General features: G+C 41.7%; 1 protein-coding gene across 1 annotated transcript in view; it reads right to left on the reverse strand.

The window, feature by feature from the left end:
• Positions 1-1356: 1356 nt before the first annotated feature.
• The window catches only part of PGBD5 (piggyBac transposable element derived 5), a 68504-nt gene continuing 53287 nt past the window's right edge, over positions 1357-16573 (reverse strand). Inside the window, exons 5-7 of the mRNA XM_051615187.1 lie at positions 13203-13400; positions 8710-8815; positions 1357-7215 (exon numbers count right to left, since the gene is read on the reverse strand). Of these exons, the coding sequence (XP_051471147.1) occupies positions 7020-7215; positions 8710-8815; positions 13203-13400 (500 nt within the window). The 3' untranslated portion in view covers positions 1357-7019. The remainder of the gene's footprint in view (positions 7216-8709; positions 8816-13202; positions 13401-16573) is intronic.

The following is a 16573-nucleotide window of genomic DNA, read 5'->3' on the forward strand; positions in this document are numbered from 1 at the left end:
GAAAGTAGAGGGGAAGATGCCTTTTCCAGAATCCTCACTGTGCCTGTTTCTAAGGTGGCACTTCCTTGGACTGCCACTTCCATGCAGTGCTGACATGCAGGAGTGCTCTGACTCCATGGCCAATGACCACTGAGCTGGTCTAATACAAGGAAAGGGATGGAGTGAGGCCAGTGATGTGGCTAAAGCAGTGTTTGTGTTGCTAAAGCAGCTCTGCAGACTGGTTGTGTTAAAGGCAGAAGGAGAGGTTGGGCACACATGCTGGAAAGATGTTAGAAGGGATCACCTGGTTTCTCTCTCTCTGCACACCCAACCTCCAAAATTTCCTCTGCCTCCTTAAACCCACTGTTCTCCTTAAGCTTGTCCTTCTATCAGACTGTGCTGATTAGCCTCACTTATATGGGATCTGATTAATCTCTGCCATAAACTGAAATTTTGCTATCTCTAATCTCACTCCAGACCAGGGTGGTCAATTTATTTTTTATGTCAGTACTGTAAAGCCAGGCAGAGATTTGGATTATAACTAGAAGAAAAATCCAGGTTGCAAAAAAAAGTCCAACAGACCTCCTTTTTTTTTTTCTCATCAAATGTGTAGCTCCATTTCATAGAGAGGTGTGTTCAGCAGTCATGTTTTGCATACATCTTGACATAGATTAATTGGAGAACAGGACTACAAAGTTACTTTGCTACCAAGTGAGTTGGGGTCTGGACAGATGAACCTAGTGTACTGGGCTTTGCTTTTCGGTTCCAAGGCTTTTTTTGGTAACTAGTGAAAACAGGACAAAATGCTCTGTTTGAAGGCCAGCACATGCTGTGAATACTTGAAGCATGGAAGCAAGAAAGCATTTGCCACTTTCTTTATTTTAGAAAGAGCTGCCAGGGCTGGGAGCAAACTGTACTGGCCTGGCATTTTTCTTTCCCAACTAAAACCTATGTGACTAGCTTGACTATGAAGTCTGTTTGTCCAAGGAGCTTGGATCCCAAATTGCACCCATCATGCTTCTCTTTGTTTTATCCAGTCAGGTCCTGCATGTTGAGGCCTTCAGGACAGTACTATGGTCCTTTCCCACTAGGTTCTTCATCCAGGTCCCCCAGTCATTCAAGGGTTGTTGCAGTTACATCAAATGAGCATTTTTGTAGAGTGATGTTTTCATGGACAAAACTTTTGCACTACGCATTGTGTGGACCACCTTGACATCTACTACAAGCAATTATTACTTCAGAAGAGTGATACAAAAGGGATTTACCACTTAAGGCCTTTTTGTGATACCTAACAGCTGTTCACCAGAGCCATCAGAGTGGAAGCGGTCAAACACCGCCCCCCCCCCCCCCAAAAAAAAAAACAAACAAAAAAAACCCAAAACCCAAACACATCAAAGGCCCCTCTCTGACAGTGATTCAGAGCTAAGGAATGTTGCAGCCATTACAATGGGAGCAGTGGGGGTAGTGATACCTGTCTTGGGTCTGTACAAACCTGGTGGGGCAGCATTAATGGGGCAAAGCAGGCAACACTTTCACAGTGATTGCAATTAGTACAGGCTTCAGAAACAATACCCTGTTCCGTTTCAGATTTGCAAAATAGCAGAAAGGATCAGCAAATTAATACTATAAAAGTAAACTAAAAGGCCACTCTGTGTTGTCACCTCTTCCAGACTGATCAAGAACCTGCAGGTTATTTGGATGTGCTCTAAACCCATAGAATGAGGGAAGCAAAGGAAAGCATTGGGCAGGAAACTTCTCCAGATCTAGATTTCTGAAGACACTATTAAGTTTATCAAAAGAAGAGGAAGAAACTCTTTTTGTCCAAAGCACAGACATTCTCAACTGTTCCCCAACAGTGAGATGATAAGGGGCCTTTTCCAGTTCATAATGCTTCTGGAAACAAAGGTAGGTTTGGGAAGAACTGTCACAAGGAGGCATACATTTCAAGTAGCATTGGTGATAGGCTTGCATTTGGGCAGACATGATGTGATCCTAGTTAATGACAGACCAAATACACCCATGTTCTGAGCTTAGAGTTCCTTGCCTTTGTGAAACATTGCTAAAGTTCCTTTGACACTGGAATGTTTTTCTCAAGCAGACTGAGATGAGATCTTGTTTTACAAACAACTAATCTTACATTAGTCCTAGGAACAAGAAAGTGCCATGGCAAACTGCACAACAGAGATGGATGGAAGACTTCATATTCCATCTAAGCCTCAGTGAGTTTTCTCAAGTCAGCCTTAGCGATTATTTGTCTGAATTTCACATTGATTACTGGAGTATTGCAGAGCTTCAGATTCTTCATTTAGCTCCTCTAAGCTACTCTAGGCAAGTTGGGCTGCCATGTTTTATCCAGTTTTCTCTTACCTTCAATGCAATCTGGCTTTGTCAGCACAGGCTCCTTACTCCATACAGGCCTCTATGAATCAAAGTCCCACAGACCTTATATCAGGGTGGGACCACATTTGGCATGCTTTGATTTCTAGTTTGGAAAAGTGCATCCAAACAAGAACCAAGTCACTGAAATTGTAGGACTTGGACTTAATCAGCAGCAGTACAAACTCCACTTTACAGTTGCATCACCCCCTTAACCTGTGCTGTGCCTCCATGCCTGATTAGGGGAGGAGAAGCTCCTATCTGAGGAGCTAATGAAGTCTCATGAGTGCTGGGGTTGTTAAAGCACTTTGCAATCTTTGCATGGAAAGCAGCACACAGGCATAGAATTATCAGCACAGCATAATCCCTCAGAACTTGGGGACTAAGACATCTAAGACTGAGATACTGGAGGCTTCTTTCACTACCCACCAGCTCAAGACAGGCTACGAAGTTCATTTTTCTCTAGGAATTGTTCAAAGCAAACAAAGTTGTAGCCTTTAGGGACACTGAGACTTCTATAAATTTGGATTCTTGAACTACCTTGTAAATGTAGAAAGGTTGGGGCTAGAGAACAGAAATGGAAAACGGAGATAAGGTGTCTTTAAATTGTGCCCTAGTGTCAAGTACATAAATGGGCTGAAGTAAAAAGCAGCAGAGTTTCTGCAAGCCCTTCAAGCATTTTTTAACTGAGACAACAGCAGTGGAAACCATTTCACAGTGGCTTCTAAGCTTTACTAAGTGTTACACTACGCACTGGGAAAACAAATGATTTCCAAGAACGGATTGTGGCAGGACAGACAGTTCTTCAAAGTACTGTGCATAGAAGGTGGTCAGTATGTCCTACTGATGCTCTTGGTTCTTTGAAACAAAGTTTGCATACCATAAATAAGTAATTTTCAGTTTACAGAAGTATGTGTGAATGAAAATTCAACCCAGCAGGAGAGAAACAAGCCTTGCTGCTCCCTTGGCTACTTCAGCTTCAAACAGTTTTGTTTGTTGATATTTTTTTTTGTTCCCTGGAAAAATTTAGAAATGGTCCTCTCTGACCTGGATGGCATTTCCACTGATTTTACCTCTTGCTGAGCTTTGTGGTCTCTGACCCAGATTGTCTCAAGGCTAAAAAAAAACACAATGAAACCCCCCCAAACTTGCTATCATTTCACAGCCATTTCACAATTCACACACACATACACTGTAACTAGCATCCTTGTGCTACTGTGAGACTAACCTTTTTTTTTTTTCCTTTAACTAGGGCAAAGCTTTAGTGTTACAAGCAGGTGGAGAACAAAATCTGAGTAAGCCAGTTTGCAGTGGAGGAAATGCTACAGAAGCTGAGCTGCAGTTAACAAACTTTTACCTTTTGAAAATTATTCAATTTCTTCCTCAATTGCTTTGCCTTATTTGTAGTAACTCAGAGCTCAGTGCAAGATGCTTTTTTTCAACACAAGAAATCTTAACTTCCCCCAGACTTATCTGATCTCAGTCAATAAATGGAGAAATGGACAGAACAACCGCCTGTGGATGTACACTATGCTTTGGTGGCTTCTGCTTGTTGGCTTCAAAAGCTAAAATTCTGGAATTTCATTCATATAAATATATATAAATATTTTTGCTCATTTATGGAATGTTTGTGCATGGTTAGGGCACCAGCTCAAGATGATGAGGGACGGTTAAGGCTAAGAAAATGAAATTCATTGCAAAGCTATAATTTTTGTCTTCACCTTTCTCCTTTAAAAAGGAGACTAAAGCATCTTCCCTGTAATAGTCAGCCACTGTGTAATCCCCTGTCAACACCAATTCTAGGGAAAACTACTCAGGACCCAGTCCCTGAGGCAAAAAGCTAGGACCTCATGATTTTAGCTCAAGTAATCCACATAATTAACAGCACACATTAGTGGAAAGTTAAATATTTCAAGGCTTTTGACCTACTGCCACCTGAAAGAGAAACAGCATTTTTTCTGTACAAGACAGTCTAGTTCCAAGCCTTTAAGCACACATGGTAACATGACAATTGGCCAAGGGCTCCAGATCTGTCTCAAGGGGCTGTGACATACCTGGAGAGTGCTGTGCTTACTCCTCAGAAGTGCCAAGTGGCTCTTAGGAGGTCCTGCAAACCTCCCCATTGCTGCTGGGGGCATGTGCATCTTGCAAATGCTCTAGCATTGCAGGGGAATGCAAGGAAGCTGCAGGGGAACACAACAGCTACAGTTCACTCAAGCTGCCCCATCAATGAAGTTCTAGTCAGACCCTTCTTTATTGCCCCATTTTTGACTTCCACAAAAATTTACAGGACTGGCATTATCTGAAGCAGGGAGCTAACACTAAGAATGCCACTTGTCTTCTGATACCTCTGTGAAGTTTCCTTAAAAAACCAACAAAACTATGGGCTTATATTGCTGAATATTTGTTTTCCATGCCTCACACTAGCTCATCTCCCCCTTTGAATACTCAGACAACTGACAAGGACCAGCTACTGCACACACTCATTCTCTGCAGGGGCAAGAAGTTTGGAACTCATCCTTGGGCTCCTATGCAGCTTGGCATTGTCAAAGTTTTGTCCTTCCTCACACGTTTCCTGGATAGAGACCCTGTGGACTGAGAAGTGGAAAAGGGTGCTTAGGAAACCCACTTCTGTACATCATGCAGCTGGTGGGCAGAGTAGGCTCTGTGGGACAGTCTCCAGGCTCTATTGCAAACAGAACCACAGAGGAGTCAGTCAAGTCCTTTCCTGCAGCCCGGTGAGATCTGCCAAAGCCTACTCCAAGAAAATAAGACTTGGGTGGAAATAGAAAGATGTCAGTGCAAAGATGCCCTTTGGGCTAGTCAGTAATTCACTAACCCCTGCTGGATTCTTCCTCTGTGATGATCTACATGCTATGCATCTGCACATCACATCATGATCCAATGTGGGGAGTTCTCAAATTTGTGTTGGTTACCCCCTATTGTCTCTTCTGAGATAGACACATATAACCTGGTGAGGTTTACACTGATCAATCACCCACACACTCCATTCCTCTTGAATCAACCCAAGACATTTTTTGGTAAAACTTTTCAGGCTTGAAGACCTAAAACCAGCTGGTCCTCTGAGCAACATGGTTCCTGCCCTGTAAGTTGATGCAATTCTGTTTGTATCCATTAGTGCTAGCCTTTAGAATACAGAGCTTTTGCTAATTGACCTGTGGACTGAAATCAATAAGGTGTAGAGGGCAGGGCAGTACTTCAACTCAGTATCAAATCTCCCCTTTTTCAATCATACCTCTCTCTCCCAGCATTGTTTTCCAAAGCTTCAGCAGCTTTCAGATTCTACCAACACCAAACTATAACATTTCAGCCATGGGTACCAGTTCATAACAATGCTTTACTCGACAGGAGAACTCTTTGGGTTCATTCTGTTTTGGTAAAATTTTAGTTGCAACTGGTCTTCTTGCTTTTTGTAAAAGACAATGCTATGTTATTTTGCTAACCATGTAATCTGATTAATTACAACCTACTGTGACAACTCTGAATTCTAACAAGAATTCCAACAAGAACGCCCGACAGTGATAATGGGAAACACACTGCTATTAGTGAATTATTTTTCCTGCCAACTGTGTGCCAAATTAAGTTCTAAAATGGGCCAAAAAAGTCTTGACATGTACAAAAGGAAAAGAAATAGTTGCTCCTAAAAACTTAACAGTCCATTACATTTGATTTTTAAGCAAAGTTCAAGATAAAGTTGAACTCAAGAAAAAAAATATAATTGTTATACTCTGATTTTTCACCTGTACACTGACCGTGGCAGTAAAGATGAGAGGCAGTATTACTTACTGGTTTACTGACTATTAACACCTACAGTATTACTCCCTGTTTGTGTATAAAATGTTTCATCACAGTTAAAAAAGAAAATAATTGTCATGTATTTCCATTTTAAATTCCCTAATGTATTTGGTTTATCTTAATTTTGCTGTGTTCTAACTGGGCTCAAATCATCTTACATGACAGTAATAAAAACAAAGAAAAACAAAAAAGATGGCAAGAATAAGTCTTAACTGGTCCTCAGTTCCTGGCTGCCTGCTTGGGAAGGCTTTGTTTGTCAACACACTTGCTTCAGTGTTCGTGTATCTGAACTGCTTTGTTTAGCACGCTGGGAGGAGAGCTGTGATGCCCGGGAAGGTGGCAGACACCTGCAGCCACAGCCCTTACTGCAGACTTACATTGCTTGTCCCAGAATTGAGTAACTCCGAGAAAGGTACAGAGTTTCCTGGAATGCTCACCTAGGACTGTTGAGTTATGTCAGCTTATGACCAGCTCTTAGCCCAAGGGGAAATTTGCAATATGACCCTTGGGGTTTTTTTGTTCCATAAATAGTATGGAGAGATGAGTAATTAAAGTCCATTTCTGTGGCATACAGATTCCCACAGGGCATTCCCATGCAAGGGGGAGGGTGGAACTAGATGATCTTTAAGGTCCCTTCCAACCCAAACCATTCTATGATTTTGTGTCAGCTTTTCCAGTGGCATTTTCTGTTACTAGGAAAAAAGTTTCCGCCTCTCTAGTGGCATTACTTGGCATTTTCAGATAAGGACAGCACTGGTGGTGTCACAAGTTCCTTGCTTTGCAGTTCCAGGTGTGGTGTCATCTTCTGCTCACCCTCCACCCCTGCCTACACCACCAAGAACAATGCATCAATGGGAGGGTGAGATGTCTTCCAAGCCCAGAAGCTCCTTTACAAGTCTTTCCCCAAACTGTGCACGGCTGTACCTTGTCACGTGGTAGGCCTCTGACATTTTGTAGAGGATGTAGGCATTGTTTATAGCAATGCTGATGGCAAACCAGAACACTTGCTGCCAGGTCTTGTTTGGTTTGTGAGAAATGAAATACCTAGAAATCCAAGAGAGAAGGGGAGGGAAAAGCACTGTTCAGCCAAAAAACTTGCATCTGACATGAAAGAAATAACCCCAGACAAAGACTCTGCAGTCCTGAAGGAGAAGCAAGCCCAGGATTTAATATCCAGTGCATGTATCACCTTAAGAAATTTGGTACAATGTATTTGACAGTCATTAACTTTTAAGTTGCACAATTGTGGAAATTTCTAGTAGTGTCTAAAAGAACAGAATTCCTTGATTTCAGAAGCAAAACCTCAGCAACACACTCCTTCCTCAACCACTCCATGTAAGTAAAAGCACTGATACAGACTCCTGAAGCTTACCCGTGACAAACATCCACGTGATGGGAGCTGTGGGTCTGAATCCCTCCAATTTGTAACTAAAATAAAGCCTCAGGCACATTACGTTACAGTTTAGGGAAGATTGCTGATGTTTATCTCTATTGGAAGCAAAGAATAATTTCTGCTGCTGTCAACAGCAGGTGGGAGGATGTGGGGGCAGAGCCAGAGCATGCAGTTCTGGTAAGTGGAGCACCTCTCCATAAGGCAGAACTAGAAAGAACTGACAAACTTATATTTAGGTTCTGACTAATTCTAGGGCTGCCAGAACATTCACTCTTTGTTTGTAAGATTTCCCACTTTTCTACTTTCATTTTTCAAATAACCATTTAAATCTACTACCTCACCTCTTTTTCATATTTATTTCCTCAGATCAGATACCAACATTGGTCTCCAGCAACCACCTCCTCCTCTTTCATGTTTGCTACTGAATTCTTGCTGCCTTGCCCAGAGCTTGCTTGGAAAATCCCTGCTGCTTTTTCCCCTCTCTCCTCAATTTTTAGTTCTTGAAAGCTTCTGCACCTCATTGCTCTTCACACAGCCAGGCTTCACCACTGCTTTTCTTACTCATTTCTGTTTCTCCCTGCTACATTAATTGCTAACGCTGAAGACCCCAAATAGAATTCAGGAGGCAAAATATCTACATTCTCCTCTCCCATCTCATCTAAATCATCCACAACTGAATGTCCTTTTCTTCTGGCTCCAGGTGACACAAATATCACCAGGACAGATAATAACCTAAATAGCATCTGCTGATAGGGGTGGAGAGCTGAGCTAGCCTGAGAGACTTGTGGGGCTGGCAGACCCTTTTTGAATTCTCTATTTAGCCTTCAATTTGATGTGGCCAAGAACACTAGACTGCTGGCTCATCTTCCCAACACTTCTTAGAAATTATTTACAAGATGCTAAGAACATAAATTTGAGATTTTTTTTGACTAGTGGATAGGTAGATAGAGCCAAAACTACACTAGCAATGCAGCAATGCTCTTGTGCAGAGGCAGCTTCTGATGTTTGACTGAAACGGGAGTTTTGTCAGGGGTTAATTCCATGAGAGCAGGATCGGGCCCTCAGCTGTAGCTCAGCATGGAGAATTCAAATGTTGCAGAAACAGAGGAGGAGTGAAAGAAATACAAACACACAGAGTTACTTACTTGCTGTATTTGTCGTCGTATTTGCAGATATAGCTAAGGTGAGCAGCAAAGGCTTCAACTGCCAGTGGGCATGGAATTTCTCCACTTTTTCTCTTAATTATAACTCCTGCACCAATTAGAAACATAGCAGTTTTAAATGCACAGCATGTCTCTAGATATTAAAAGATACAGTTTCTAGATATGATTTATTATAAAATAAACCTTATTAACAGTTTCTGCCCTAAAAATGGAAAGTTACCAAGACAGAGATACTGATTTGACTCTTTTTTTCATTGTTATACCACCAGCCTGTTGTATCAGTGCTGCAAAATCACTTGCCATCCCACCTGGGCAGGTCAGTAAAGAATAAGTATGCTCCTGATGCCAGTGTTTTACCAAAAAAATCCCCTTCTTTCTCCTCTTGTTCTCCTCTCTTCTTCCTTCCTCTCCTCCTTTGGAGGATTTGAATTTCTTTTGCAATTTGCTTCATGTTCACAATTCTTAAAAAAAACACAATGCATTGCAGTCACAGCTATGTGGGTACTATATATTCCCTCTCACTTTCTATTATATTCCACATAACATTCCTCTGTTATATAAAGCTATACATAAAAGATACATATATATGTGTGTATATATATATATATATACACATAATAGAAACAGCTTAATGTGCACATTATTTTTATAGCTTTTCCTAGACTTGTTTTGTAGCCATAGGCCACCTCTCCAGGGAGCACAACTGCTGGAGCTGGGTGGTTCCTAGCTGCAGGTCTCTGGCAAGTGGCCCTAAGCCAGTTGACTCATGGGTTCATCCAATGAACCATTTCCTCTCCTGGTCCTCCCCCAGCATGGCTGTGTCCCTGGCAGCACCCCAGGGGACACGCCGCCTGCGCTGCAGCCGCAGCCTGCCATTGCCTGCACGCTGGGAGGGGTGCCCACTGCTGCCAACACAGGCAGGCATCAGGTCCTGGGGTTTTTATCACCTTTTTTTTTGAAAAAAAAAATAAGAAAAAAAAAAAAAAGAAAAGTTTTTGAGCTGGGTGCTCATCAGGCAAAGCTTGGGAAAAACCACTCCAAACGAAGACCAGAAAGACAAAGGTGTGCATATGTTTGTTGCCTCAAACATTTATTCTAAGCCAATTTGTGATTTTAGGAGCTAGAATCCTGTTTTTTAAAAATGTAGGCTCACCGGTACCAGCACTAGCATCCACCTTGGCAAGCACTGAGATTGCATAACATAATGTAACAGAGCAGCACTGTATGCTCCAAGTGCTATATGGCTTTTTATCAGGACTTAGTTTTGTTGCAGTTCTTCAGCAGAATTGCAGACAGGCAGCATTGTACAGGATCTAATGTTCAAGATCTTCCCATCAGAGTCCTCTGGTCCCATCCCCATTCTCACCATACTTGGACAGAACCCCCTGAATGTAGTCTCACATAGGACACATAAAAATTTAAAGTTAAAACCCTAAGCTTCCTCATCCTTAAAGATAATTTATAACATTATGCTTCTTTCCTCAGACTTGCCAGTTCTGGGCCAATCTCACAAGCTGAGTTTTGCAGGAAACGAGATTGTCAGCAGACACTCCTTAGTCCAGCTCTTCCTGGGCTAAGAGCCACACAGGGACTTAAACAACTGCTTCATACAATGATGATGCCTCCACAACATCTCTCCTCTTACCACAAGTGACTTGTGAGCTGCCAATGTGTCATTTGCAGCTCTTTAGTCCTTGTGTATGTGGCCCAAGCTTGGTTTTCCATCCTTAGCCATTGTAGGTTTGGCTTTTAAATAGAGCTGGTTGGTGAAGAGCAGCTCTGAAAGCTCTTCTCAGAAAGATGCTCCTTCTTAAAAAGACCTTGGGTTCAACCAATTTTTGCTAAAGATTTAATTCTAATCATCCTGTTGTGCAGCAAGTGAGGTTAGTGCCTACTCCATCCTGCCACATATGAAAGCAAAAAGGTTTGTAGTTATTTCTAGAACGTAGTAATGGAGATGCTGGGAAAGCAGACACCAGACCTAGAGTGGAAATTTAAAAATGCAGCCATGGCCCAAAGGTGGGAAGGTTTGGGCCAGCATACGCCTCATGTGCTTTAGAATAAGGTAACATTTTAGTCTCTGGGAGTCCCAATCTCGCTTGGATTCTCAGTACTTCTATAATACAGGCAGAAGGAAAAATATTAAACTCAAATTAAAGCTTAAGAGAAATTTAAAAACTCATTGAATTTTGTTTTAGGTAGAAACTTCATACTTGATAGCAGAGTAAGCAGGACATTTTTACAAGACTAAAGGAGTAAGACTCATCCTTTAGCATCTGAGATGATGTTATTACGAAATGCTGATTCAAAACATCCATAATAAATAACCTGCTGCATCTAAGAACAGCATTCATAGATCAGCTCTGACAAGTGTACTGCCCTCCTGGTGCCTCTGGCTTGGGAGGGATTTGCATTCAGAGTACAGACAAGATTTACCTTCTCGACCTTCCTTTAAATTGCAGTAAATAGTTCATTAGCTACATCCATCTCTTAAGTTTTGTTTTGACCACCTCTTGCCTTCTGTTTTTAAGATTTTCTCTTCCTGGCCTCTTCCACCCCTCTCACCGTTTATGCACAACCAAGTGCAAACACACACCCTGGAATGTCAGGCATTCCCACTGGCACCAATCTCTGTCCACCTACCCTGCACGGGTTTTATTCCCCTTTGCCCAGACCTCCTTTCCTGTTTAACACATGTGCTCTGCACAGGTCTGTACTACAGTCTTGCCTCAAGGAGGATAGATTTCTCTGTATTTACATGCCTTAGAGAAGACTTCTGTGGTCCAGTTTCAAGTTGGTTTAAGCTAGCCTTCTGCACTGACTCCAGAGATGCCAGATTAGAGGCAGGCAATCTGGTCTCCTGCCTTCCTACTGAGTCTCCATCTGTTCCCAGCTCTCCACTAGAGACTCTCTTCCCTCCAGCAACCACTCTCTAAAAAGCCAGTCTCCGGTTTCTGCTCTGATTCATTGTGAATTATGTCAACTGCCCCAACCAGCATTTGGTGAGCAATCTGTTGGGCAGGTCCTGCCCATCCCACACACACAGGTCCTAACCAGTGGATGTTAAACTGCCTCTCACATGAACCCTATGATCCCATCTATGGCCAAACAGACCCAAGGTCAGTCACAAGAGCAACAGCTCACAGCTGTGTGTGCTGCCTATAAAGGATGCTTGCCAGGGCAGAGTCTGCTTTTGCTCTCTCTTTTAACAGAGCAGTTAACACTGACATTTACAAACAGAGTATTTTTCTAGTAATCTTTATGAATTATAACCAAAGGCTCTCTGTCTTGTGACATATAGTGGAAACTCTTGTCCAATTAGTGCAGCCTGAATAATCTAAGTCCAGCAAAGAAGTATATAAGGGAAACAGCACGAATCCTGACGGTGAATGTGCCTCATGGCGAGCAAACTGCTCCAAGGATTGGCTTCAACTGGGTCCTCGAAGTGTCCTGTTTCCCTCATGTACATATTTTCAGCATTTGTGCTCAGACATCAGTCCATCCAAGTCACCAAGTCCTTGCTCTGTTGGGGTGCCTGGCAGAATTCCTTGGGATCAGCCATGTTTTGCTAAAGTAATGAGACTCCCGGCAAGACATTGAACAACACACTAAGTCAGCTTCTCAGATTACCTACCATACAGTCATTCAAAACCTTAAATTTGCTTCTGTAGCCTGTACACACATTGGGATTCAGAACATGAGTGTACAAGATGCCTTTGAATTGATGGCTTTACATTTAAAGGTTTAGGTTATTCTTGTTTCAGACAGTTATACATAAATCTGAATAATAAAAATGAAAAGAAAACAAACTATATTTTCACTGAAAGACGAATTCCAGAGAGCAAATCATACTGCATCTTACAGAAGTTTTCAAACTTTCTTTAAACCATCTATGTACTTCTGAAAAGGAAAAGATTTCTGCATCAAGAAGTTCTTTGCAATTGTTTGAACTATCCAAGTTACCTGTCTTTGTTTCTTTTAATCCACTGATAAAATCAATTTAGTGTACAACAGGAAGCCTTAACCATATTTACTTCTGGCAAAAAGATGTTTGTGACTAAGTTTTTACTGGATAAGATTAATTGTAGGATCTGTTCAGAGTTCTAAGTACATCATGATGTTTATTAGTTTTTCTGTAACAGCAATCCTGCAGGATGCTTTGCAAATAGGGCTACTATAGTGTTATACAACAAACACCTTCCCTTCTCTGACCATCAGTGAAGACACAGTCTTTATCCCTAAAAGGATACTGCCTCCACCAGCTCAGGCAAAGGAGGCTTCTGGCTTTTAATCTTCGTATGGGAAAACAAGAATAGCTGTAGGAAGACACACAGGGGAAGCCATCACTACTGCTACTGTCTAGGTTGTTACAATCAAGCTCTTTGTTCAGGCTTATTATCAAACCCAGTGGCTCAGTTTGCCTCACCACATAAAGCATGTGGACTTTCCAGATGAGAAGCAGGAATCTTGCTTACCTTGTTGAACTGGTGAATAGGCGTTGGTCAGAAAACGAAAGTGCCCTTTATTGTACCAGCAGATCAAGGACATGTTTCCTTTCATTCTTATTCTGTACTGTCCTCTGGACTGGGGAGATTCAGGGTTGTTCAGCATGGATGGAGGTAGGCCTGTGCAGTCACTCTTCCTGGCACTCAGCAACCCACAGCAGTAAATCCCTGCACATGAACAAAACCATCCCCTATCAGCAAGCCTTTGCAGGGACCCAGAAAGCAAGAGCAGTGGAACAAGTCCAAATTACCTGACTAGAGAAAGAGCTTGTGCTACAGATTTATAGTCCAACAGATATGTTAGCCAACTGGCCTTCTTCTGTAATATCAAATATCTGTTTCCTACATTAATGTCTCTGGAAACCAAGACAAGTGCAGAAAGCCTGCTCTCTTGCTGAAATGTATTGACACCTCCCGCACAGTCATCATAAAAGGATGACAAGGAGAAGAATTCAGGTATCTTCCCAACAATAACATCTAAAATTGGTTTAATAGCCTTCACAACATGTTTAAAATAGGACTAAAAAACCCCAAACAAATGGTGATATGCATTATGGAACAAATCCGAATTTATGGTCCAAGAGAGTATTTGACATTTAACTGCGAGAATAAATTCTGGGAGGCAGGTAAAGCTACAGCATCTTAGATGCTAACTGAAATAAATTCTCCTACATGAGTCCCATGATGCTTTTAATCACAATATACATAGTTGACAAACTCTGGTTGAACATACTGCTTCACTGTGCTGCCCAGTTCTTGATTTTCAGCTCATTACCCTTTGCATCCTGCATCATCCAGTTCGTTAAGGAAATGCTGTTTAAGCAATTAAGAACCACGGAAACCACTGGTTGGTTTAAAAAAATGCATGTGCCAGAAGGATTGAGAAGATGGAAATACAAGTTCAATAAAAACAGATGTTACGGAAAGAAGCTAAGCCAAATAGTGCCCTAGTTGAGTGAGCATTGAACTTGTCCTGCAAAGACATCAGAGGCTCAACAGGTGACATTCTGCTGCTCACAGCTTCCTGACCTTTTCATATGTGAATGAGGCAATGAATAAATTCTAGTATCACAAAATGCATCTCAGTGCAGCCAGATAGGCCCAAAGAAGATTTGGAAACAACATCAATAATGACATTGCTTGAATTTGTTATTAGGTTGTGAAATACTAATAGCTTGTTTCTGTCATTCCAAGAGAAGCAGATCTACTTGATCAAATTAATTGAACTCAAGGAAATCTTGGATGGAAATTTGCTCCATCTCCCTGATTTTGTGTTAGCTCACTGACTGGATTAAAAAAGAAAAGATGGGCATGGAAGCAGGTGACATCTGTGCACATCTTTCATATGGCAGCTGAGGCTTCTGGTGGTTTAAAGCTCATCTATCAGCTATGTCTGCTTGATCAAATTTTTCCTCATGCAGAATTCTGCAGGTGTGATAACTGGATATCCTTACAGGGGAAATGCTAAGTCGGATAACAGTGTCTAGCTTCCCCGGACCATGTTATCTCTGTTCTTGGGTTGCCATATATGTGGCTCTTCTGCCTCTGTCTTTCTGGAATGACCAAAGCTCTCGAGTGCAGCTGCAGCCTTTGTCCTTGATTCATACAGTGGCTGACATGCTGAGCATCCCCTCAACAGCCCATGTACACTACAGGAATACTGATATAAAAATCGCTAATATCTGTGAATTTGTCCAGTTGCTGTGGGCATGTCTACAAAGAGCTAAGACTCTTCCATCAGAAATTTAGTAAGACACTTATGTCAGAAGAAGATCAACCAACACAGCAATGGGGTAACTTCATGCTGAAGGAGGAAATGTGCATTCCATCATTTATTTCCAATGAATGTATCAATCCCTGGAAATCCATGAGTTCCTTTCAGAAAAAAAAAAACAAACAACAAAAGCCTGAGGGCAACAGGCTTACAATCAATATAGAAGGAACTGCAACTCCAGTGGAAGGAGCTTTTTTTTGTCTCTTGATACAAAACAGTGAGGTCCTTGAGTGTATTCAAAGAAAAGTAATGAAGCTGATGAAAGGTCTAGAGAACAAGTCCTATAAGTAGCAGCTGAGGGAACTGAGGCTATTTAGTCTGGAGAAAAGGAGGCTGAGGGGAGACCTTATTGCTCTCTACAACTACCTGAAAGGAGGTTGTAGCGAGGTGGGGGTCAGTCTCTTCTCCCAAGCAACAAGTGATAGAACAGGAGAAAATTACCTCAAGTTGTGCAAGGGGAGGTTTTTAGATTGGGTATTAGGAAAAATTTCTTTACTGAAAGGGTTGTTGGGCACTGGAACAGGCTGCCCAGGAAAGTGCTTGAGTCTCACCATCCCTGGAGATATTTTAAATACATGTAGATATGGTGCTTAGGGACATGGTTTAGTGGTGGACTTGGCAGTGCTGGGTTAATGGCTGGACCTGATGATCTTAAAGGTCTTTTCCAACCAAAATTATTCTACATAAACAGTGCAGTACATGTACTTGCAAACTTTGGCATTAACACAGCAAACTTTTAGAAAGCTTTCTTCTAGCCAATATTAAGATCTTCCTGCTGTGATAACAAGCAACCCTAAGAAGAATTTCTTTAGCTGCCTAAAGTTTATGACTCACTGAAGGGTGATACTCTTTCTAACACTGAAATGGTATAAAACCAAGCTAATAACTGCATTATTGTGCTAGAGCTTCAAAATAGCAACAGCCATTTCTGTGATCCCATGATAATTAACTGTAGCCCTTCCTTTAGCTCAGGCAATAAGCCTGCAAAAAGGTTTCAGTAGATGTTTTACTCCTCATACAGACTAACAGTAACCATGTCCTCCTTCAGGAACACTCTGTGTAACCTTCCTGCTGTATAGCCTAGAACAGTGCAACTCTACTGCAGATTTACTAGCATTTCCTATTATGGATGTCACCCTTGATCTGTAAATTTTTTTTTTAATTGTTCAGTTACTGCAGCAATAGAAGTAATAAAAACTTTGCCCATCTGGCTTAATGACATTTCTGTGTGAAATTAAATCAGAATCACAACAGGTGTTTGCCACATACACAGGAGTTAATGAAGACAGGTTGTCCTCCCATGGTCTTCTTAAGCCGTAACTGCAATATAAATGCATACACCTTAAACTAGCTTAGCAAATATGAGGAAATATGGTGTAGATGTCCAAGATTCACTCCCAGGGTCTCCAGGCTCCAGAGAGCTTGTGCTGAAGCCCATTTCACCACATCTTCATTACAGTACCATTTGCAAAGGAGACCAGGCTCAAGCCAGTTCAGGCAAAAATACATGATCTGCAATCATTTATCCTGCATGCAATGCTGGGTCAAGTCAGAACTAGGGCAACTG

Source organism: Apus apus, chromosome 3 (genome assembly GCF_020740795.1).
Source record: "Apus apus isolate bApuApu2 chromosome 3, bApuApu2.pri.cur, whole genome shotgun sequence".
NCBI lineage: Eukaryota > Metazoa > Chordata > Aves > Apodiformes > Apodidae > Apus > Apus apus.